Source organism: Lutra lutra, chromosome 16 (genome assembly GCF_902655055.1).
Source record: "Lutra lutra chromosome 16, mLutLut1.2, whole genome shotgun sequence".
Classification (NCBI taxonomy): Eukaryota; Metazoa; Chordata; class Mammalia; order Carnivora; family Mustelidae; genus Lutra; species Lutra lutra.
The window spans coordinates 54648277-54670707 of NC_062293.1; the positions used below are offsets into that span (position 1 = coordinate 54648277).

Below are 22431 nucleotides of genomic sequence, written 5' to 3' on the forward strand. Positions count from 1 at the left end.
TTTTTGGTTATCTTCTCCGTAAGTGCACAGTGAATATTTCTTTCTTTTTTTTTTTTTTTTTACAAAAGAAGAAAACAGTGCCTTAGTGATTTAAATTAAACAACAACAACCAACCAACCAACCAGCAATAGCTACTTTCTACGGCATGCACTACGAAATGGTGGAGCCACAGTGAATTTGAGAGAGACCGTCCTGCCCTTCGAGCGTTTCGACTCCCGGCAAAAGCACGAGGTAACGAGGGAGGCATAGGAGACCATTATTTTTCTTCTTTCCCTCCTTTTTCCATGTGCAACTGTGTTTCTTTTCATCGGCCCAGAGCAGCCATCCTCTCTCCTTGCAAATATCATTCAGATCTATCTTTACAATGTAATGATTTCCAATTTCCCCCAAACCACCCAAATCACTGATTGCTATATAAAATGAGAGCGGAACAAGGTTTGGGGGTGATGGGCCAAGTCGCCAGTTTGTTTGTTTGTTTGTTTGTTTCCCCCTCCAAGGACATTCTGTTGGCTTCCCCCCCCCCCCCCCAGCAAATGAGGCTATATGGAAAATGCGTTCTCTGGGAGAACCTGGAGTTTGGTCTTTTTAAAATAAGGCTTTATTAGGAGTGTGGCAGCTTTTTACAGCTAAGGAGTTCTCTTGATGTTGGGACAGAAAAAAAGTGTCAAAAGAGGAACAAGAAAAGATTGGTATTTTGAAAGAAAAGTGGGAGAAAGAAAAATGGAGGAGGACCCCCAAGCCCCTTCCCCCCAAAAAAGCTGGACCTCCGTAAATCATCAACCTGTTGTAGGAACCCATGGTATTTATTCTCATGACACATGAAACAAGGGTTTCTAGCACTGTCTGAATGATCCCTGGTATGGCTTCCTGAAGCTAAAGAGAGACTTCCCATCTGCTCATGGGGTCACCTCCAGTCTTTGAAACTAAAGGGGGTTGTGGTGGGAACTTTCCATGGCAAGAGGTTTGGGGTTTCGTTTGCTTTAAGGTTCTCAGCTGTTTCATGGTGTTTAGGACCACGGAGACAGCAGTAGTGACCTGGTGACTGGTTGACCAAGAGGGAAATTCTAAGTGGGGTTCTGTGGACCAAATGTGGGTTCATCGTTAGCCGTGACCACACAGTCCCGGGTTCCTGGACTGGAACCACCTCAAGGGGGTGGCTTTGAGGCCGAGTTGATTCCCTTTCCCTGGGAATGGATTGGTTCTGTTCCTCTCTCCTACCTCAAGAACCTAACAGAAGAGGGGCCTGACTTCTGTTTAAAGACAGGGAGGGAGGCTGGGAAGCAGCCTCCACCATGGGTCTACTCTCCAGAAACGCTGATGGTTATGCTATAGTCCCTGTACCCCAGAAGAGCCCCACTTCCATTCCGCACTGTGTCTAATAAACCCACGAGAGAGGCTTCCACGATGTGAGACTATGCCCGGACAATGCCTGAGAAAAATCGTGGGCTACAAAAATATTGGTATTCAAAAAGGCAGTGAAAGATTTTTTTTTTTCTTTTTGGCATTTCTGATCTGAGAAAGCACATCTCTGAATGCATTGCTGAAATCATTGAGAGTAACTGACTGCGATTTGCTCTCGTTGCTGGTCACAGACGTCTCCACTGTTTCTTTGCAATTCCCTCCTCCTCTTTTTGGACGATAGGAGTGCATTGGGGATTGTGTGTTCTCCCCCCATGAAATTCCCACTGGCCTCTCTTAGCGCCTCTGCCCAGGCAGTCTACCACTGCTGTAAGTGGAGGTCCATGGGGGAATTCAGATTGAGATCCGTGACATCCAGGAAATCAATGTTGAAGATGCTGGGGCCGCTTGTGCCGAGGGAGCTAAAGCTTGGCGTGGAGCTTGGTGGTGTGAGGTCCAGCCACTCCATGGTCTCCCAAGGAGACTCGGTGAAGCTTAGCTGTAGCCCACTGCTGTCCATGGAGGAGGGGGAGAACTGAGTCTGCATCGGGGACAGGGGGCCTGGCAAGATCTCATGGGCGCTGAACAGGTCTTCCGCAGCCTTCCCAGAGAATCCATCCATTATCCCATCGAAGGGAGGCTCTTCACTCCCGATTTTCAGCAGGGCGACATCGCCCACTTTCCCTAAGGGGCTTTGGGAGTTTAGTAAGACTTCAAGGTGCTCATCGCTGTCGGCGCCGTAGTGATCGAAGGAGAGGTGGCCCCCTGAAGAGGAGGGTTTGGGCAGGGCAGCTGGGGGGCTTCGGGAAGACCCGGGTATCTTGGGGACTTTTTGAAGACACGAATGATCGTCTCTAGCATCAGCTGGCATTTCTGTTGGCAAAACACGATGGGAACCATTAAACCATTTCAGGTTCCACAATAGGGATCTTTGGGAGAAAGGAGTCACGCTTAGACACGAGATGGACATGTGTCTCCGTTTATCATCCAGTCTCATCCCTAAAGTGCCCTGTCTGTGCCCAGTTCTTCTCCCTGGTCTCTCCCCAAGCCCTTTTTTCTGGAACTTCCACTCTGATCAGCAACCTTGCAAAGCAGGTTCCTTCACCCACTCCTTCACTGACACCTGGCTGTCCCCCGAGGACACTGCATCCTCCTCACACCCACAGGTGGGGCTCATTTACTTCAGAGCCAGAAGAGGAGTCACTGGGTGCCATGCCATGTCACTTTCCGATTGTCAGCCTGCCTCCTCCTGATGGCTCCTCAGTGGTTCTGAGGGTCACTCCGCTCTCCCCGCTCAACCTGCGTCTCCTGATCTCTCTCATGCATCCAATGAAAACTACTCCCCAGTTCCCTGCCTTTCCCACTTCACCTCTTGTCCTTCCTATGACTTCAGCATCCTGGGAAGTGACTTGACTGTCCACTGGCCTCTAGTGCCTTGACATCCTACCCCCCCCAACTCAATGGGTTCCTCCATTCCCACTCTGTTGTACACCCTGGACTCTGTCATCCCCAAATACTGCATCCCCCTGAAAGCTTAATCTCAGGCATGATCTCTCACTCTCTGTCCTTCCCTCCCATCCCTCTACTTCATATATGAAGCACCCAATGACAGCAGTTTCTTATCCACCTGGGGCCACTCCAACCTACTGACTCTACTTCGTTCTCCAGCCATCAGTCCCCCTGGCTCTGGACGATATTCTCTGCTCCATCATTATAGCCACTGTCTTATAAATATTCTCTATCCCCTGGCTCTTTTCTCCTTGCACCACACTCCCTTAGCAAAACCTCACACCTAGGGACACCTGGGTGGATCATATGGTTAAGCTTCTGCCTTCAGCTCAGGTCAGGTTCCCAGGGTCCTAGAACTGAGTCCCGCATTGGGCTCCCTGCTGAGCAAGGAGCCTACTTCTCCCTCTCCATCTGCCTCTCTCCCTGCTCATGTTCCCTCCCCCTCCTCCAAATAAGAAAAATCTTAAAAAAAACAAACAAACAAACCCACACCTGGATGAATCTTAGTTCCAAAAGAAACATGACACAATGGAGCTGACTGGTCTCACTTTAGCTGTATGACAACAGACCTACCAATTGCACTTAATATAACCTAGCGTCCTGTGTTTCTCCAGAAAATTCATCCGTGATTGATTTATAATTGTCCTCAAATGATGTTTCTGTCCTCAAATCTCCTGTGCTCCCCTCCTGTGCCCTTACCTTTACTGACCTGGCTATACAATTTATTAAAAATAGAAAGGTATCCTGGGGCGTCTGGGTGGCTCAGTCAGTTGGGAGTCCCACTCTTGGTTTCGGCTCAGGTCCTGATCTCAGGGTTGTGAGATGGGGCCCGTGTCGGGCTCTGCCTTCCACAGGGAGTCTGCTTGTCCCTCTCCCTACCCCTCTGCTCCTCTCCCTGCTCTCTCTCTCTCTTATTTTTTTAAAAAAATACATATAAGGATGTCTGATATCACCCTCTCCTCTTATCCATATAAAGATACATCAGCCCATCTTTTCCTTCTTCCTCTTGCTATGAGAGAGGAACTGCCAGTTTGCTTGCCTACTGTGCGTTCTGCCTTTCCAGACTCACAGGCTCCACAAAGGTCGAACTTGGTCAGGCGCAGTACTGAGCCCAGTACCATGCCGGGCCCTGTCTTCTCCGAACTTTCAAGGTTGTTATCAAGAGGCTCAGACCTGAGGTTTGGTTTTTTTTTTCCCATCTACATGTTCTCCTTACACGACCTTATTCATCTATGTGGTTTCAGATTCTGGGCACATACCATGCAACTTTGAAAAAAATAAATGAATTACTAAAAAGGAGGCAAAAACAACATGTTGATCTTTATCTTTTCTTTTTTTTTTTATGGTTACAAGCTGGAATGACATCTAAGTGTGAATGGACCATCCAGTGGGAGGTCAGTAATTGAATTTCATTTCGAGTAGGTAGCACAAAACTTGGCTTTGTCTGTTCTCCTCTTATTATTATTAAGAGGATAGGGAGATTGGGATTAGAAAGGCAAAGAGAAATGGAACAGCAAGGGAAAAAAAAAACTTAGGGAAATGGACCATGATGAGGATGCAAACTGGTAAAATGATTGGTGGTCCAGCTCGGAGGACAGAGGGACAAGGTCAGGGAGGAATCCCCCACTGGGCCTTCTTTCATCTGCTCCAGCGTGGACGGTGAACTCACATGAAGTGACACTTGACCCCCTCGTGGTTTTTGGGTCTGACTTCCAGTAAGCACCTGACGTTGGTCCTAAGGCTCACTCCCCAGAGCAGGAGCAGGTGCCAACCTGCCCCAAGGGCAAGATATAAGCGGTCTTACCTCCACTTTCAATGAGGACGTCCAGGAGCTCATCCATCTGCTGGCTCCGAGTCATTTGCTGTTGCCAATTAAGGAGAGGGGAACAGAGAAGTGAGAAGGTTGGCCCCCTCTTCCACGGGGGTGCGTCAGAAGCAGCACGACAGACTTTGCGAGCTAGGTTTAGTTAAGGTGTGTTTTTTCCCTTAATTTCGGTAAAACACAACATAGAATCTACCGTCTTCATCATCTTTAAGCACGCGGTGTGGTGACATTAAGTACGCTACATTCACATTCTGTGACCGTCCCCGCCATCTGTCTCTGGGACTTTCTCATCTTCCCCAATGGCAATGCTGTCCCCACGAAACGTGAGCTCCCAGCCCCTGGCGATTACCATTCTGCTTTCTGTTCCCATGAATCGGGCGACTCGAGAGACCTTGGAGAAGTGGGGTCACTCGGTGTATTTCCTTTTATTACTGGTTTACTTCACTCTGTAATATCCCCCAGTCTCCCCCATGTGTCAGAATCACTTTCCTTGTTAAGACTGACTAGTATTGGGGTGCCTGGGTGGCTCAGTGGGTTAAGCATCTGCTTTCAGTTCAGGTCCTGATCCTGGGTTCCCAGGATCAAGCCCCTAGTTGGGGCTCCGCTCTCAGCGGGGAGTCTGCTTCTCCCTCTCCCTCTGCCCCTCTTCCTGCTTGTGCCCTCTCTCTCTCAAATAATAAAATCTTTTTTAAAAGACTGAGTAAGGGGCGCCTGGGTGGCTCAGTGGGTTAAGCCGCTGCCTTCGGCTCAGGTCATGATCTCAGGGTCCTGGGATCGAGTCCCGCATCGGGCTCTCTGCTCAGCAGGAAGCCTGCTTCCCTCTCTCTCTCTCTGCCTGCCTCTCTGTCTGCTTGTGATCTCTCTCTGTCAAATCAATAAATAAAATCTTTAAAAAAAAATAAAAGACTGAGTAGGGTTAATTGTATGTATTCACCACATTTTGGCTAACCATTCATCCACAGACGCCCCCCCTGGGTTGCTCCCGCGGTTTGGGAATAATGCCGCTGTGAACAGGACTTGAACTTGCTGGCCGCGCGATTAAAGCCCAGTGTTCATCTCAGATGGGGAAACTCCTGGAGGAAATAATTCAGCACAGGAGAAGGGGAGAGGCAGAGTGCATCCCAGGAGAGCCCTTCAGAGTGAGCTCGGCGGGGAGGCTTCCACCCCAAGAATAAGGCTGCTTCTGCTTCTTCTTTTTTTTTTTTTTTTTTAAGATTTTGTTTATTTATTTGACAGAGAGCGAGAGAGCCCACCATCTTCTCTGCCTGCCTCACACACCTGCTATGCACACCCAGCACCTTTCTGCAGTGGCCCATTCTCACCGAGGGGCCCCCGACACACTCAGTGTCGCCATCTACGAACTGCACAGAGGTGACTAATGAAAAACAAGGTCTGTTTAGGCAACCTGTTTCCCTCTAGAAAACAAATCTTCCAAAGTTACCTGCTTGACAGCATCTTCATAGGACGGAGGCTGGGTTATCTCTGGAACGGCTGAAGTGGACTTGGAAAAAGTTGGGGATGGAATGGAGAACTTTGGCCCCGTCTTCTCAGAAGAAGAGTGTAAACCAGCCATCTGTGGGGGTACAGTGCAGAGAAAGAGAGTCAACTCATGGGGTCACAGATGGTACGGCTTCTGTTTTATAAACTCCAGGCTCGAACCTGGAACAACTGATTGGAGGGGGAATAAAAGAGACCTAGGGTTTAGAAAACAACGTCGATATACTGACAATGGTACACATCATGGGCCTTCTACTGACAAAGGCACATAGCATGGGCGCATCGTGGGTGTACCCAGAGGCATGTTAGGATGGGAAACTTACAGACTCATTTCCACCTCTAGGATGAACCCTTTTCGGTTAGGAGAAAAGCAAATAAAGTAAGACTCCAGTCCAATAGGAAAAAGTGCATCACCCCAGGAATTCCCAGAGTACTTACTCCCCCAGAGCATTTCATTCCCAACCAAGTGCTTTTGCAGAGAGGGGGAGCCATTGCCGGGCTATGTCTTCAGGAACCAGCCTTGTGTATGGTGAGTGTTTTATGAAGTGCCTGGGCCCTTTTAGGGCACCCACCTGTGATTTCCACCTGCTGTGATGTATGACCTCCTCCTTTTTCCACTGAGAGTCTGTACCGTGACTCAACTCCCTGCACCTTTCTCGACCTTTCCACATCTCCGCATACCTTCCTCTTTCCCATGATTATTTTTCCACATGCCTCTATTCCAATCTTCGACTCCACGGAAACTGGTGCGTTTGCCGTGTCATTTTCACAAACAGACCACATTCATGTTCATCCTTGGGATTCCCAGGATGACCCCCAGCAATGGCTCCTCGGAACACCCTAACTTCCATCGGTACATCCATGTCAATCTGTTTCCAGTGAATTTGTTTTTACCTAAGATGTCATTTATTTCTGCCTTCGGACCCCCTCATTTGGAGGACAAGACCACAGAAGAGGGAAAGAGGCAGAGTTTAAACCCTTCTCCAGGTGCCTACCTTTTGCTGGACCCCTGGGCTTTTAGGACGAGGGGTGCCCCCAGCACCATGACTGCTGTCTGCCTGGGCTCCAGAGAAAGGGGGGTGGAGGCTGGGGGGCTGGGGAGAGAAGCTCGCAGGCTGGCTCTCGTGTGCCCCTGAGTTCTGGAAGGAAGAAACAACCCATGAGGTGGCCTCTGCTAGCACACTTGAGAGCTTTTGCTGAGACTCCCAGCCCCTTCCCTGGTATCTTATGTTTTCAACTCTCCCTAGATCCCATGACCAGAGTCTCCAATCTGGATTCGTATGCATCACCCACTGCTCAAAAGCCTTCCATGGATCCTGTGCAACCACAGCATAGGGTCTGCTCCTGTAACCAGTGTTCTAGATGCTCTAGGGTCTCCATCTGTAACCAGTGTTTGAGATGCTCCAGGCTGGGTACCATTTCCTTTAAGACCGTGGATTCTATCTATCCCTCCCCAAACCTCCCTCTGCATGCCTTACACATTGGACCTCCCTATCTTTTCCCACATGGAATGTTCTTTTCCCGACTCTCGTTTGTTAACACTGCCCTTCTCATTGAGTCCCACCCCTCTGCAAAACCTTCCTGCCCTCCCCCCCACCAAAAGACCTTCCTGGACCTTCCTAGCCCTTCATGACCAATGTGCTTCCCCCACCTTCCCCAACACTTGGTCCCACATATGACACCAGAAGCATCCATCAGGCATGTTACTCTACATCGCTTTTTATCTTTTTAACTTGGAATTGTTCGTGTCCCCAAGGAGTGCTCTGTAAGCTATGAACCACTGCACAAATGCTAGTTCTTTATGAGTACCCACATTGTCGGAATGGTCTTAGGGTCCAGAGCTGTGTTTCCAGAACTATTTTTACCTTTGTTGCCTAGGACGCCATAATGAGGATAAAGTAAACTTCATCAACAGGGATGATAACCCTTGGGATGTCCCAGTCCCCCCCAGGGTGCCCACTCAGAAGTGGGCATCATTCACTTGAATGTGCTGTCTGAGGCTGTAGAAACAGATTCCCCTTGTCCATGGCCGCAGGCCAGAGAACATTCAGTGGGAAAAGGGCCCACCCTTTAGCATCAGAAAACCCTGGGTTCCCGTGACCCTGGGCTCATGGGTTAACCTCCTCAAGCTTCACTTTCTTCTGTGGTTAAGAATAGAGAACTGCAGCTCATAGGGTTGTGACAATCAAGGAGATTACTCAGAGGCAGGCCTCTCCATACCGGTCACATGGCAGGATCCAATCCTGTGGATTTTCTTCCCATTTCCTTTCTCATAACGTAGATTTGAGAACTTTTGATGACGAAGTTTTCTTTCTCAGAGAGCCTTAGGGAGACTTTCCTAATGATTTTTTAGCTTCGTGGACAAGGGAAGTCTCTGATGATCCCTTGGGTCGAGTCTTTGAACTAGTTACTCCCGCAAGCCATCCCTACAACGCCTCTCATTCAGCTCCAGCCACACTGGCCTCCCTTCTGGTCCCTGAACATTCCACCCACGACTCCCACCTCGGGGCCCTTGCCCTTGTTGTCCTCCCTTCGCCTGCAATGCCTTCCCCCCAAATATTCACCAGGCGCTCTCCCTTACTGCCTCCAAAGATTGGCTCAAATGCCCCCAGAGCTTTGACTTAAAGTCGCAAATCTGAAATGCTCCATCACCACCCCTCCCTGCTTTTTCTCCATAACATCTATCATCCTCTAGGGGTGCCTGCGTAGCTCAGTGGGTTAAGCATCTGCCTTTGGCTCAGGTCATGATCCTGGGGTCCTGAGGTCCTGGGATCAAGCCCCACATGGGGCTCTCTGCTCTGTGGGGAACTTGCTTTTCCCTCTCCCCCCTGCTCGTGCTCTCTCTCTCTTTCCCTCTCTCTCTAATAAATAAAATCTTTAAAAAAAAGATCTATCAATTTCTAATACATTTTACATTTTACATGTTTATTTTATTTACTATCTTCCCACAAGAATAGGGACTTTTGTTTGGTTAGTGCCTGGCACATTGTAGGTGCTTGGTAAATATTTGCACTCAGCACACCATTAATGGAGATAATAGTAACTTTCCGTTGGCTCTCTTGATGGACTGGTTTGGCCTATGGTAAGGCTTTACACCGAGGAGTCCTAACAACAGGGGATGGGAATCTGGCCCACCGCCTGTTTTTATAAATAAAGTTTTATTGGAGCCCAGCCATGTGCATTCCTTTACAAGTTACGGTTGTCTGTGTTCATGTCCTACTGAGTTGCCAGACTCAGGCCCACAGGGCCCACAAAGGCAACATGTTCATTTCCTAGCCTTTTACAAGATAATTTTGCCAACCTCCACCTCGGAGAAGAGAGTCCAGTCTATTGCCAAGACCAGAGGCTGCTTTGGGCTTCTGGTAAACCCTGCCCATTAAAACTCCCAATGTCAGCTCTTCCCCCTTTGCCAGGCCACCCCCCCCCCCCACATACACACTTGCAGGAAGCGGGGTGCTGGCTAGGGAGGGGGAGCCTGGGGGCGGGAGCTCTTACCTGTGCAGCACACACCTGGCTGACAGGTGAGGAGATCCTGTGCCCTTCCCCGGGGGCGCTGGAGGAGGAGGGCAGGAAGTAATGGTTGTTGGGTGACGGGGGCAAACTGATGTGCTGCGGGCTTTTGACAGCGCCCAGCGGCGAGTGCTGCGGGGAGCACTGGGGGCTCAGGAACGTGGAAGGCAGCGCGTCGCTGTGGCCCGAAGCCTCTGCGCAGGGAGCGGGTCCCAGGGGCCGGCGCCCGGCCACTTCACCCGCCTGCGCTGGGCCCTCGGTGCCGTGGCCTTGCCTCTTCCCGGGTCTCTGCTGCGGCGCGAAGGGGCAGCTGGGCACGGCGTCCTCCTGCTTTATGGGGACGGCCAGGAAGGGCGGCGGCGGCTTCTCGGGGCCGCTGGCCCTCTTGTGCTTCTGCAGCTGCATCCGGAGCTCCTCCACGTGGCGCTGCTCCTGCTGCAGCTTCCAGGTGAGCTCGTTGATGACCTTCTGCTTCTCCACCAGCATCTTGTCCTTCTCCGAGTCCCGCCCGTCCGGCTCGGGCGCCAGCGAACCCCCGCCCAGGCCACCCAGCAGGCTCTCTTCGGCGCACGCGTGCACCGGCGATGGGTGCAGGCAGAGGGACGGGGACGCGTCGTTGAAGGTGTCGGGCAGGGACCCCGCCCCGGACAGGTCGGAGGAGGCTGGCGAGATCGGGGGGCTGGAGCTGGTGCTGCCGAAGTGGTAGAAGCCGTTGGACAGGGCGCCGGCGGACGGGGACGACTGGTAACCGGGCAGCGCGCTGCTGGGCGTCACTGGAAAGGTGACGGTCGTGATGTCCCCGAAGTTGGCCACGGGGTTCCCCGCACAGTCCTGGAAGGGCCGCAGCCGGTCCATGAGGGCCGTCTTGGTGCCTGACACCGGCAGACCCCGGATTCGGAGCTGCTGTCTCAATTCCGAGACCTACAGAAACCAGGGCGCGGTTAGTGGCTGTTTAAGGACAATCTTAAAAAAAAAAAAAAAAAAAAAAAAAAAGTTACATTTGCTCTAAAACATCACCAGTGGAACTGTACAACGTCCGCTTTTCTATCACTCGCTTACAATTCCCTCCCCTCCCCTGGGGCTCAATAGGGTCTTGCCCCATGCTTTTCTGTACCGTGCTTCCCCTGCACGATCCCGGAGTCCTTCAAAGGGACAGCCCACTTGAAACCACACGAACACAGAGGTCGCCTACTCTACCGGCTTCCAACCCCTACTCCGGTCCTCGCCCCATTCTGTAGATGAGAAGACTGATGTCTGCTGGGGTTTAGCCATCATCCCAAAGCACACCAGGTCTTCTGCTCCTAGGCCACTGCTCACCCTACCAGGCTCTCTCTGTCCTCCGTTCTCCAACTTGAGCAGGTGCAGGAAACGGGCCATGTGCATTTTTAACAGGTTCCCAGGGAATGTTGGTGCCACTGGTCCTGGGACCCAGTTTTGAGAACCATGGCTCTACGTGGTTTTTTTGTTTGTTTTGTTTTTGTAAGATTTATTTGAGAGATCGAGTGAGCGAGCGAGGCTGAACCGGGGGAGGGGCAGAGAGAGAGGGAGAGAGAGAATTTTAAGCAGATTCTAAGATTTTAAGCGTGGAGCGGGACACAGGGCTTGATCCCACCACCCCAAGATCATGACCTGAGCTAAAACCAAGAGTCAGAGGGTCAACTGACTGAGCCACCCAGGCACCCCACTTCATGTCCTAATTTTAATAACTGGCTAGATGATAGTCATATACTGAGAGAGAATGTAATGCAGGAAGTCCCTCAGTTTAAATCCTGACCTTGCCTCTTTCCAGTGCAGAGATCACTTTGTGCCTTGGTTCCCCTTCTGTAAAATGGAGATGGTCATACCGACCTGATATGTTTTTGTGAGGCCTGAAATGGCTCAACAGTTGTAAAGTGTTTGGAATAGTGTCTTGCAAATGGTTAGTGGGGTGTAAGCATTTGCCATTATTATGTGGATTCACGTGTGATAATTTCATCCCTGCATTTTTTATAATATTCATAAATGATGAGCTACAGCTATCTAGAAATAGCTGTACTCTATTAAAACTAAATTAATGGTAGTGCCTATGGATGATGGAATACCAGAATCCATGAACGCTGATATTACATACGAGAATGAATAATTGCTGACGGTATCTTACTTTTTCTTGATCTTTAAAATTTATTTGGGAGAGAGAGAAAGAGAGAGAGAGGGAGTACGAGCAGGGGGAGGGACAAAGGGAGAAGGGGAAGCAGACTGCCCACTGAGCAGGGAGCCGGATGCAGGACTTGATCCCAGGACCTTGAGATCATGACCTGAGCGGAGGTCAAACACTAACTGAGCCACCCAGGCACCCCTGTTTATGGTATATTTTTAGGTGAAAAATAGCTTAAATTGCTTGATTCTATTTTCCTAAGAATTATATAAGTTTATATGTGTGCATATATTTAAATGTATGCTTGCAGATGAAAATATGTGGATAAAGATAGACTAAAATGTTAACAATGGTTCTCCTTATCTCTAACACCCTAAATACATCACAGAAGATATTACTTTTATGACTGAAACAGGAAACATTAAATATCCAAGTGTCAATAATTCCATAAAACAGCTAGAAGAACGTATAGGGAGACAGCCTTCTGATATTCTATACAGAAGGATCTTTTGAGCCCAAAAGCAAAGAAAGCTATCCTAAAAATAAGACAAAAATAAAAAATCCCTCTAAGTCAAAAACACCAAAAAGAAAATGCAAATGCAGATAGCAGTGTCAGACAGAAATAATCACAGGACAAGTAATAAGGTGTTAGTAAGCTCAATGTACCAAGGGTGCTTTAACAAACCCCCAATATAAACCAACACCTCAAAATGGATAATGGGTGTGGTCAACTTGTCATAAACAAAAGATGTATTTTTAAAAATTTATTTATTTGAGAGAGAGCGAGAACAAGAGGGGAAGAGAGAGCCCAAGCAGGGGAGAGGAGCAGAGGAAGACAGAGAAGCAGGCTTCCCGCTGAGTAGGGATCCCTATATGGGACTCGATCCTAGGACCTCTGGGTCATGACCTGAGCCAAAGGCAGACACTTCACCAACTAAGATACCCAGGAGCCCCTTTTATTGGCCATTTAAAAAAAATGTATCTTTTGTGGGCACCTGGGTAACTCAGTCAGTGAAGCGTCTGCCTTTGGCTCAGGTCATGATCCCAAGGTCCTGGGATCGAGTGCCGCACTGGGCTCCCTGCTCAGCGGGGAACCTGCTTCTTCCTCTCCCTCTGTTGCTCCCTCTGCCTGTACGTGCTGTCTCTGTCAAATAAATAAATAAAATCTTTTTAAAAAGATTGAAAAAATTAAAAAATGGCCAATAATGGACATGTACCAGCATTAGTAACCCAAATAAAACAATTATGGACATATTTTTGCACTCATGAAATTGACAAAGGAATTAAGCATACTTTGTGTTAGGGAAGTAGCAGCAAAAATAAGCCAATAAAAATGTTTTTTAAGAAAGTTCCTTAAGGGGTGCCTGGGTGGCTTAGTGGGTTAAACCTCTGCCTTCAGCTCAGGTCATGATCTCAGGGTCCTGGGATAGAGCCCCCCGCATCGGGCTCTCTGCTCAGCAGAGAGCCTGCATACCACTGCCCACCCACCCCCCTGCTGCCTGCCTCTCTACCTACTTGTGGTCTCTCTGTCAAATAAATAAATAAGATCTTAAAAAAAAAAGTAGTTCCTTAATACCTTGCTATTCCAAGTGTGGTCCTTGGACCACTGGCTCCAAGGACATCTGGGAGCATGTTAGGAATGTGGACACTTGGGCCCCCTCCCCACACCTACTGTATCAGAACCTGTATTTTACCCAGAGCCCCAGGTGATCCAGTGTGTATAGTCATGACAGATAAACACCTCAGCCCATTGCTTCTGGCAAGTAGACCGGCATAGACGTTCAGGACAGAAATTTTTACAATATGTATTCTTTGGCAAGAACTTTAGTTTTTTTTTTTTTTTCTTCTTCCTTTTTTTAAAGTAGTTTCCATGTTCAACACAGGGGTTGAACTCATGACCCTGAGATCAATACCTGAGGTCAAGAGTCAGACGCTCTACTGACTGAGCCATCCAGGTGCCCCTGGCAAGAACTTTAAAATATGTTAATATGTTTCTTATGTTTCGGTTCAGGAATTCTACTCCCAGGAATTTAGCCTGGAGCAGTAATCGGATACATTAAAACAAATTTATGTGCAAATTATATATATATATATATATATATATATATATATATATATATATATTTTTAAGATTTTATTTATTTATTTGACAGAGAGAGACCACAAGTAGGCAGAGAGGCAGGAAGAGAGAGAGGAGGAAGCAGGCTCCCCTCTGAGCAGAGAGCCCAATGCAGCGCTTGATCCCAGGATCCTGGGATCATGACCCCAGCTGAAGGCAGAGGCTTAACCCACTGAGTCACACAGGCACCCCTGTACAAATTATATATATATATTTTTAAAGATTTTATTTATTTGACAGACAGATCACAAGTAGGCAGAAAGGCAGGCAGAGAGAGTGGAGGAAGCAGGCTCCCTACCGAGCAGAGAGCCCGATGCGGGGCTCAATCCCAGGACCCCAGGATCATGACCCGAGCTGAAGGCAGAGGTTTTAACCCACTGAGCCACCCAGGTGCCCCACAAATTATATTTTCAATAGCAAAATTGGAAACCAAGTTAAGTGTCCGACAGAAGACTGTTAACTAGGTGGTAGAATGATATGCTATGAAAAATAAAAATTCCAGGATGGCCTGCGTGGCTCAGTTGTTTTAAGTGTCTGCCTTCAGCTCAGGTCATGATCCTGGGTCCTGGGATCAAGTCCTGCATTGGGCTCCCTGCTCAGCGGGGAGCCTGCTTCTCCCTCTGCCTGCTGCTTCCCCTGCTTGTGCTCAGTCTCTCTCTGACAAATAAGTAAATAAATGAATAAATAAAACCTTAAAAAAATAAAAATTTTATTGAATATTGCAAATTATGAAAAAGCTTATGATATGTTAAACAAAAAAAATGCCAGAAATTCATGTTCACAGGATTACCCTAGAGCAATAATTAAAAAATTTTTTTTCAACAATAATTTTTAAAAGAAAACATATCCACCTGTATTTTAAGTTTATAGGGAAATATAATCTGCAATGCTATCTGTGGGTCAATTATCTTTTAAAATACTCTTTACTTCTCCCTACACTATTCTCTTTCGACAGCAAATAATCACTTTATAATCATTTAAAAGGTATTTGAGGATTACAATATATTACAATATAAAAGGATTACAACAAGTCATACTACTGCAACTGGTAAATATACCCGCCCCTCTTCATCTTTCTGGCACTGTCTTATCTTTTTTATTTTCCCCCCAGATTTGCTGGTTTGAAAAAGTACAGAACAGCAACTCATTATTGTTTTAAGTTTGAATTACTTAAAATTAATGAGTTCTACATTTATTTTTAGAATCTGCTCTGGAACTGAATATTTTAAGCTACATCATTAAATAATGCAATTCATATTTGCACTCGGTTTACCTTACATTTCAGAGTATGATGCTGTGTGGGCTTGCTGGGGACAAAGGTTTGTATACATCTCTTTCCTACACTCCCTGGTGTTTTCACCGCCCATCACTCTTTCAACTGTGTATTATGGAAAATGTCTATCAAACACAAAAGTTGATGAAAAAAGTAGAATGAACCCCTTGGAGCCATTCACCAGCTTCAACAATGATCCATCTGTCCAATCTTGAGTCATTTATGCCCCAAATCACTTCCACAATATTTCTCAAATTATTTTGAAGCAAATCATATAATGTGATCTGTAAATATTCCAGTATCTTTCTCTAAAAGATAAGTGCCTTTTATTAAAAAAAAAAAAGATAAAAGACCATTATCACACCTGAAACACATGAACAACTATTTCTTAATATCCATCATATTTTTCCAGTTTTTAAATTTCCCTTTATTTTCTCTGTTTCTCTCTCTCATGCTCTCTGGCTCTCTGGTTTCTTAGAAACAAGAGAAAAAAAAATCCATATACTGGATTAGCAAAGAGAAAAAAACCATATACTGTGATGTTACCATGTATAACTTAAAGGAAAAAAAGGTTTATTCATTTGAGAGAGAGAGAGAGAAAATGAGCTGGAGTGAGGGACTAGGGCAGAAGGAGAGGGAGAATCTTCCTGCTGAGTGCATGGCCAGACACAGGCCTCCATCTCACCACCCGGAGATCGCGACCTAAGCTGAAACTAACAGTCAGATGCTTAACAAACTGCGCCCCCATGAGCGCGCCCTCCTCCCCCATGTATAACTTTTTAATGAAAAACCAAACTTTCCTCAGTGCTTTTCCCCTTTTACTCCTAGTCAGCAAAACATGAGCCTTTTGGGAGAACATCTACTTTTGATACCTTGTCTTTCTGATGACCTGTTTTAAGGGTCACCTTCATTAATTCCTCCTGTGTCTTCCTTTTCTATAAAGTATGGTTAATCACCCACTTACTTTATTTCTCTCCTTCTTCCCTTCCCACTCTTTCCAACTGCTCTCCTTCTGTCTTGTTCTGTCTTGTGGCTTCAACTTGCCCCACTATGCAAACGATTCCAAAATTTCTGTGCCTAGGCTGACAATACAGTTGAGATGAACTAGATTGGAAACTGCACGGACACTAGCTAGACTTTTCCCCTTGGTCATCCTGGTGGTACCTGTGACTCGGTTTCCCCAAACGGAATGCATCTGCCAACATCCCTTCAGATCAGGTCCCCATTCTACCCTCCCAATGTCTGCCCCTGGTGTCACAATCCCAGGTGACACCTCTCCCCAAACACCTAGAGGTCAAGTCCAATGAAGGTTTCTCTGTTTGTCCCTCCCCTTTTCCATCCTCATTTCAAGTGACAGTAGCAAAACCTTTGCGACCACTCAGTTAAAAATATAACTACTCTCCAGTCCAGTAATCACACCACTGGATATTTACTTTAAAAAATTATAAAAACAGTAATTCAGGCATATAGGCACCCCTATGTTTACTGCAGCATTATTTACAATGGCCAAATTACAATGGAATATTACTCAGCCATAAAAAGAATGAAATCTTCCCATTTTGCAACAACATGGATGGAGCTAGAGAGAATTATGCTAAGTGAAGTCAGTCAGAGAAAGACAAAAACCTTGTGATTTCACTCCTATGGGGAATTTAAGAAACAAGCAAAATGAGCAAAGGAAAAAGAGAAAGAGAGAGAAACCAAGAACAGACTCTTAATTATAGAGAACAAACTAATGGTCACCAGAGGGGAGGGGGGACAGGGGATATAGGTGATAGGGATCAAGGAGGGCACTTGTGATGAGCTCTGGGTGTTGTACAGAACTGTCAAATCACCATATTGTACACCTGAAACTAATATAACACTGCATGTTCACTATACTGGAATTTAAAATAAAATAAAATAAAATTAAATTAAATTAAATAAGAAAAAACAAATAAAAAATCATTCCCTTAAGGCCAAACCCCAGTTTTCTCATCTATAGGCTGGTTTACTTGCACAGCATTTAGTCTCTTTTTTGCGGGGGAGGGCAAGCACAACATTTATTCACTTAGCATATGATCTCAGTGCACCGTGTGCCTGTAGCATGAACCATGAACTCATGACTGACCAACATTCAAACTTGACAATGTGCAGCCCATGCAGGGAAGTGAGGTTGTTAGGATAAACGTCATCTGTCTCCTGAATTTAACTCCAGACTTCCTACTTTAACTTAAAATACACAAATCAGTGTTACCCAAGAAACTGAAACTAAGTCATATGAATTTACCAAACTTATTTATGCTGTAAAGGTTCTTTGGCTTCTACAAAAGGAGATGTAAGTCTGTTTTTAGTGGTCAGCATTCTGGATTGACTTGTGGGCTCTGGACACACCAGGCAAAGTTTTCAAATGACCAGACGAAACTGGGACAGCTTCTCCAGGTCGGGGAGAAAATGCAAAGTCTCTTTTACGTGTTAGCCTGAGTCCTGATAGAACTAACCTATTTCCCCCACTCTTCTCACTTGTGCTATTGGGGCCAGCTTTAGGTTTATCAACAGTATCTTTCTTCTAGGGGCACCTGGGTGGCTCAGTCGGTTAGGTGTGTGACCTCGGCTCAGGTCGTGATCTCAGGGTCCTGGGATCGAGTCCCGCATCGGGCTCCCTGCCCCTCGGGGAGTCTGCTTCTCCCCTCTGCTCCTCCCCCCACTCATGCTCTCTCTCTCAAATAAATAAATAAAATCTTAAACAAACAAACCAACCCAGTGTCTTTGTTCTATACAGCATACCATTTTTGAGCTCAAAAATATCTAGGATGATAATGAGTTACGCCTTATTTATTTAGCCTCTTGGAGGTCCTGATTTTTAGGTTCACGTGTAAAACCCATCTTGCAGGGTGAAACATGGAAGCAAATCTACACAGCATGGTCTATTGATGGTTTACACTCAAACACTGGCAGCCGCTAACGCCATCGTTTCCTAGTATCGACACTGCTCTATTTTGACTCCGACCGGCCCATCATTCTGAGCACGAGCCCATTGAGGAAACCACCTTCGCCACTCTGCTTAGATGGCACATCACCTCTGGACGATGTTGTCTGGGACCAAGGCAACTTCAGATCTACCTGACCCCGAGCTCCCATCATAAGGTAGACGACTTTAAAAAAAAAAAAAAATTGTTTTTCCAATGTGGGGCTTGAACTCACAACCCTGAGATTAAGACCTGAGCTGAAATGATGACTCAGATGCTTCACCAACTGAACCACCCAGAAACATCCAAAAAATCTTTTTGCAGGGAACCTGGGTGGCTTAGTTGTTAAGCATCTGCCTTCAGCTCAGGTCATGATCCCAGGGTCCTGGGATCGAGCCCCGCATTGGGCTCCCTGCTTGGCGGGAAGCCTGCTTCTCCCTCTCCCCTTCCCCTTGCTTGTATTCCCTCTCTTGCTGTGTTTCTCTCTGTCAAATAAATAAATAAAATCTTAAATTTTTTTTTTTTTTTACTGTGGTTAAAGACGTACAGCATGAAACATCCTTTAATTACTTTTAAGGATGCAGTTCAGTGGAATTAGTAAATTCACACTGTTGTGCAAATATCACCGCTGTCTGTCTCGGAAAGATTTTCTTCATTGCACGCAGAACCTAGGTACCCATGACACACTAACTCCCCATTCCTCCTCCCCCCAGCCCCTGGCAGCCACCCTTCGACTTTCTGTCTCTTTGAACGTCTCTAGGTCCCTCATGTAAGCAGATTCGTAGACTAGTTGTCGTTTGTGTCTGGCTTACTTCGTTTAGCATATTGCTGTCTGGGTGAGAGCAGCGGATTTTATACCGTCATGGATTCAGGACCTGCGGAGCGGAGGGTGGGTGGCCCGCTGTTCTGGAGGGCATTCCCAGAAGCTTGGCAGCCTTATCCAGCCTTACGGAGGCTACTACATTGGGACAAGCTCAATGAAACCCAAGCATTGTGATTCCAAGCGGAAGGGACAGAGGAAGTCGGTATCACAACCCAAGATCCATTTCATTGGTGGGTGTCGGCCACTGTTAGCCATAGAATTAATTTTCTTTCATATGAAATAATCCCACCGCCACCTTTCCCCCAAGGCAGATAATGGCCAAAGGCTGAGAATGGGAACAGAGGGTGACAAATAAGGACTGAGAAAGCCTGGCCCAGTGAAGACCATGGGGAACTACAGGAAATTGGCTTTTTGGGGACAAGCAATAAAGTCCTTCGGGGGAGGAGAGAGTAACAGGTGGGTGGAAAGCAGGTGTACGGGTGGGATCACAGACAACAGAATGAAGCATCGAGGGGAGCAGGTGTGCTCACACGTTAGAGGAGATGAAGGCACCACAATTGCCTTCAGTTCTTCTGTAAATATTGGAAGGATGAACACGCCAGGCGTGAGCGCTGTTCTGGAATGTGTTATGTTCAGCTCAGAGCCCAGGGTCCATCCCAGTGAAGGGACATGCCTGAGGTCTGTGATCCAAAGGAAACTGCTCCCCCACACCCAGCACTGAACGTGTCCCTGTCGCATTTTCAGGGCAGAAATTCTTGCATTCGGGGATTTCACAGAACGGTACGTTATTTCACATTATACAGCCAACATCGGGTTACCAACATGTCATCTTATTCCCCAGGACTCACATCCTTCTTGAACAATACCCCTACTTAACATAAAGAAACAAAAGTCTACCAGCCACATTCAACGTCCACCCACTGCTGTCATCATTTCCAAACAGGATCTTTCTTTAGATGCGGAACATCGGGAGGAAATAAATACTTTGAATACAGATCTGCCACAGTATGCTGAACACACTCAGATTTATGAAAAGCCCTTTACATGGTTCTTGCTTTTCTCATTTCACCGGAGACTGGTTGAAGTTCATCATTGAGCTGACTGCTGGCTTAGAACGTTCTGGAAGCCCACATCAATCTTACTGCTGCTGTGTGCGCTAAGTTCTACCATGTATATACGATTCCATCGGGTTCTCACAAGAACCCCTATATGCAAATGAGCGATCCAAGAGGCAGAGAAATTAAGAAACTAACCTGAGGCTGCATAGCCAGGGAAAGAGCTGAGTTTTTGGAAGCCCGGGGTCTTCTGCTTTGTGGGCGGGGGCGGGGGTTCTCAACCACAGCAGTTAAAATTTTGTCATCTGGGGCACCTGGGTGGCTCAGTGGGTTAAGCCGCTGCCTTCGGCTCAGGTCATGATCTCAGGGTCCTGGGATCGAGTCCCGCATCGGGCTCTCTGCTCAGCAGGAAGCCTGCTTCCCTCTCTCTCTCTCTCTGCCTGCCTCTCCGTCTACTTGTGATCTCTCTCTGTCAAATAAATAAATAAAATCTTTAAAAAAAATTTTTGTCATCTACTTGAGTCTCCCCCATACCGTCTCCCTCCCAATGTCTGATTCAAGAAATCAGTTGGGGGAAATGTTAAAAAGCTACTGATGCATTTGTTGGGGTGCCTGGCTGGCTCAGTTGGTAGAACAGGTGACTCTTAATCTTGGGGTTGTGAGTTCGAGCCCTACGTTGGGTGTTGAGATGACTTACAAATAAAATCTTGAAAAAAAATCTACCGATACATTTCTTGAAAGATAGGAAGGAAGGAAGGGAGGGAGGGAGGGAGACAAAAAGGGAGGAAGGAAGGAAGGAAACCACACCATATCCTATACCTTCAGATCATCTAGGTTTGATGGCAGCGGGCCAGGTTTGAGAGAAGAGACACCAGTTTGTCCAGAAAAGCTGTTTTTGACAGGAGACAAAGGGGTATTGCTCAGTGGTGTTGAAGTAGAGTTTGGATTTCTGACCATCTGTTCATTTGGCTCCCTGAAAAACAAACAAAAAAGAGGCACTTAAAATACAGCCAAATAGATATATGGGGGTGTAACGCCATGATGTACAATAAGAAATGACACATTTGGTCCTTGTCCTTCTTTCTGGCACAGAGCTCCTAAAATCCTCAGAGTCTCCTAAGTGATGGGAGCCCCGGGGTTGTCGTCTGTCATGCTGGCGAGGTGACTTTGTGAAAGGCCCACGGTCCCCTAAGGATGGGGGCTGGATGCCTGAGAACCAGCCCTGTGATTTGAGGTGGAAACTTTCAGTCCTACCCCCTGACCCCTCGGGTGAGGAGCTGGGCTGGAAGTTGGGTTGTTCACCAATGACCAATGGTTTAATCAATCAGGTAGCCCGCTAACACCTCAAAGAATGGAGTTCGGAGAGTTTCCAGGTTGGTGAACACATGGAGAATGACAAGAGTGTCACGCTTGGGGTGGGGGGCAGGGAAGCGCCTCGTCCTTTCCCCATCCCTTGCCCTGCGCATCTCTTAAATCTGGCTGCTCCTGAGTAACATCCTTTTATAATAAACCAGTGGTCTAGTAAAGTCAACTGTTTCTCTGAGTTCTGGGAGCTGCTCTAGTGAATTAATGGAACCCGGGGAGGAAATCGTGGAAACCTCTGACCTATAGCCCAGGCCACCAGAAGCCCAGGTCACAACGTCTAGGCTTGCGATTGGCATCTGGAGTGGGGGAAGGTGGGGACAGTCTTGTGGGACTGAGCCCCTCACCTGTGGGATCTGATGCTCTCTGTCCAGGCAGATGGTGCCAGAACTGAGTGGAACTGCAGGGCACCTGGCTGGTGATGTGGGGAAAGCTGCCCCTCCCCCCCACTGGAATTGGGTGGCCGGAACTTTCCGTGGGTAACTTGCATTTAGATCAGGTCACGTGCTAATGGTCTGCAAGGATCAGGCAAGAAATCGATCAGCAGGAGAGGCAGGTTGAAGACACCAACCGGGCAGGCGCGGTGCCAAGGGGCAAGTGACACTCCAGATGAGTTCCGGGGAGACAGGAGGGAGCGGTAGAGACTCTGGCATAGGGGAAAGTGTCCTGAGGGGCTGGAGCACCCCATAAAGCATGGTTGTATTCAGCTCTCAGCATCATTGCCCACACAAACTGAGGCTGAGCAGACACAGGTGCAGGAACCCCTACTCCAACTTTAGAGTTGAAGGGAATGGCCATTTAAAAGGTGACTGCCGTGGGAATGCCATGTCGGGATCCCCAGACTCAATCTTTGGGGCTGGCTGTCACTCAGTCTCTCAGGTCTATTGCTTCCTAAAGCATATGGGCCAGGCAAATCCAAGAAACAGAACCACCCTGACACGGTTTCTCCTCTCGTCCACGATTCAGTCTGAGAGCGCT

General features: G+C 47.4%; 1 protein-coding gene across 3 annotated transcripts in view; it reads right to left on the minus strand.

The window, feature by feature from the left end:
* Positions 1–526: 526 nt before the first annotated feature.
* Positions 527–22431, minus strand: part of MYOCD (myocardin) — a 97411-nt gene continuing 75506 nt past the window's right edge. For all 3 annotated transcript variants that reach the window (XM_047708467.1, XM_047708466.1, XM_047708468.1), the window contains 6 exons: positions 20911–21064; positions 9725–10660; positions 7225–7368; positions 6174–6305; positions 4712–4769; positions 527–2271 (listed from right to left, as the gene is read on the minus strand). In XM_047708467.1, the coding sequence (XP_047564423.1) occupies positions 1718–2271; positions 4712–4769; positions 6174–6305; positions 7225–7368; positions 9725–10660; positions 20911–21064 (1978 nt within the window). In that variant the 3' untranslated portion in view covers positions 527–1717. The remainder of the gene's footprint in view (positions 2272–4711; positions 4770–6173; positions 6306–7224; positions 7369–9724; positions 10661–20910; positions 21065–22431) is intronic.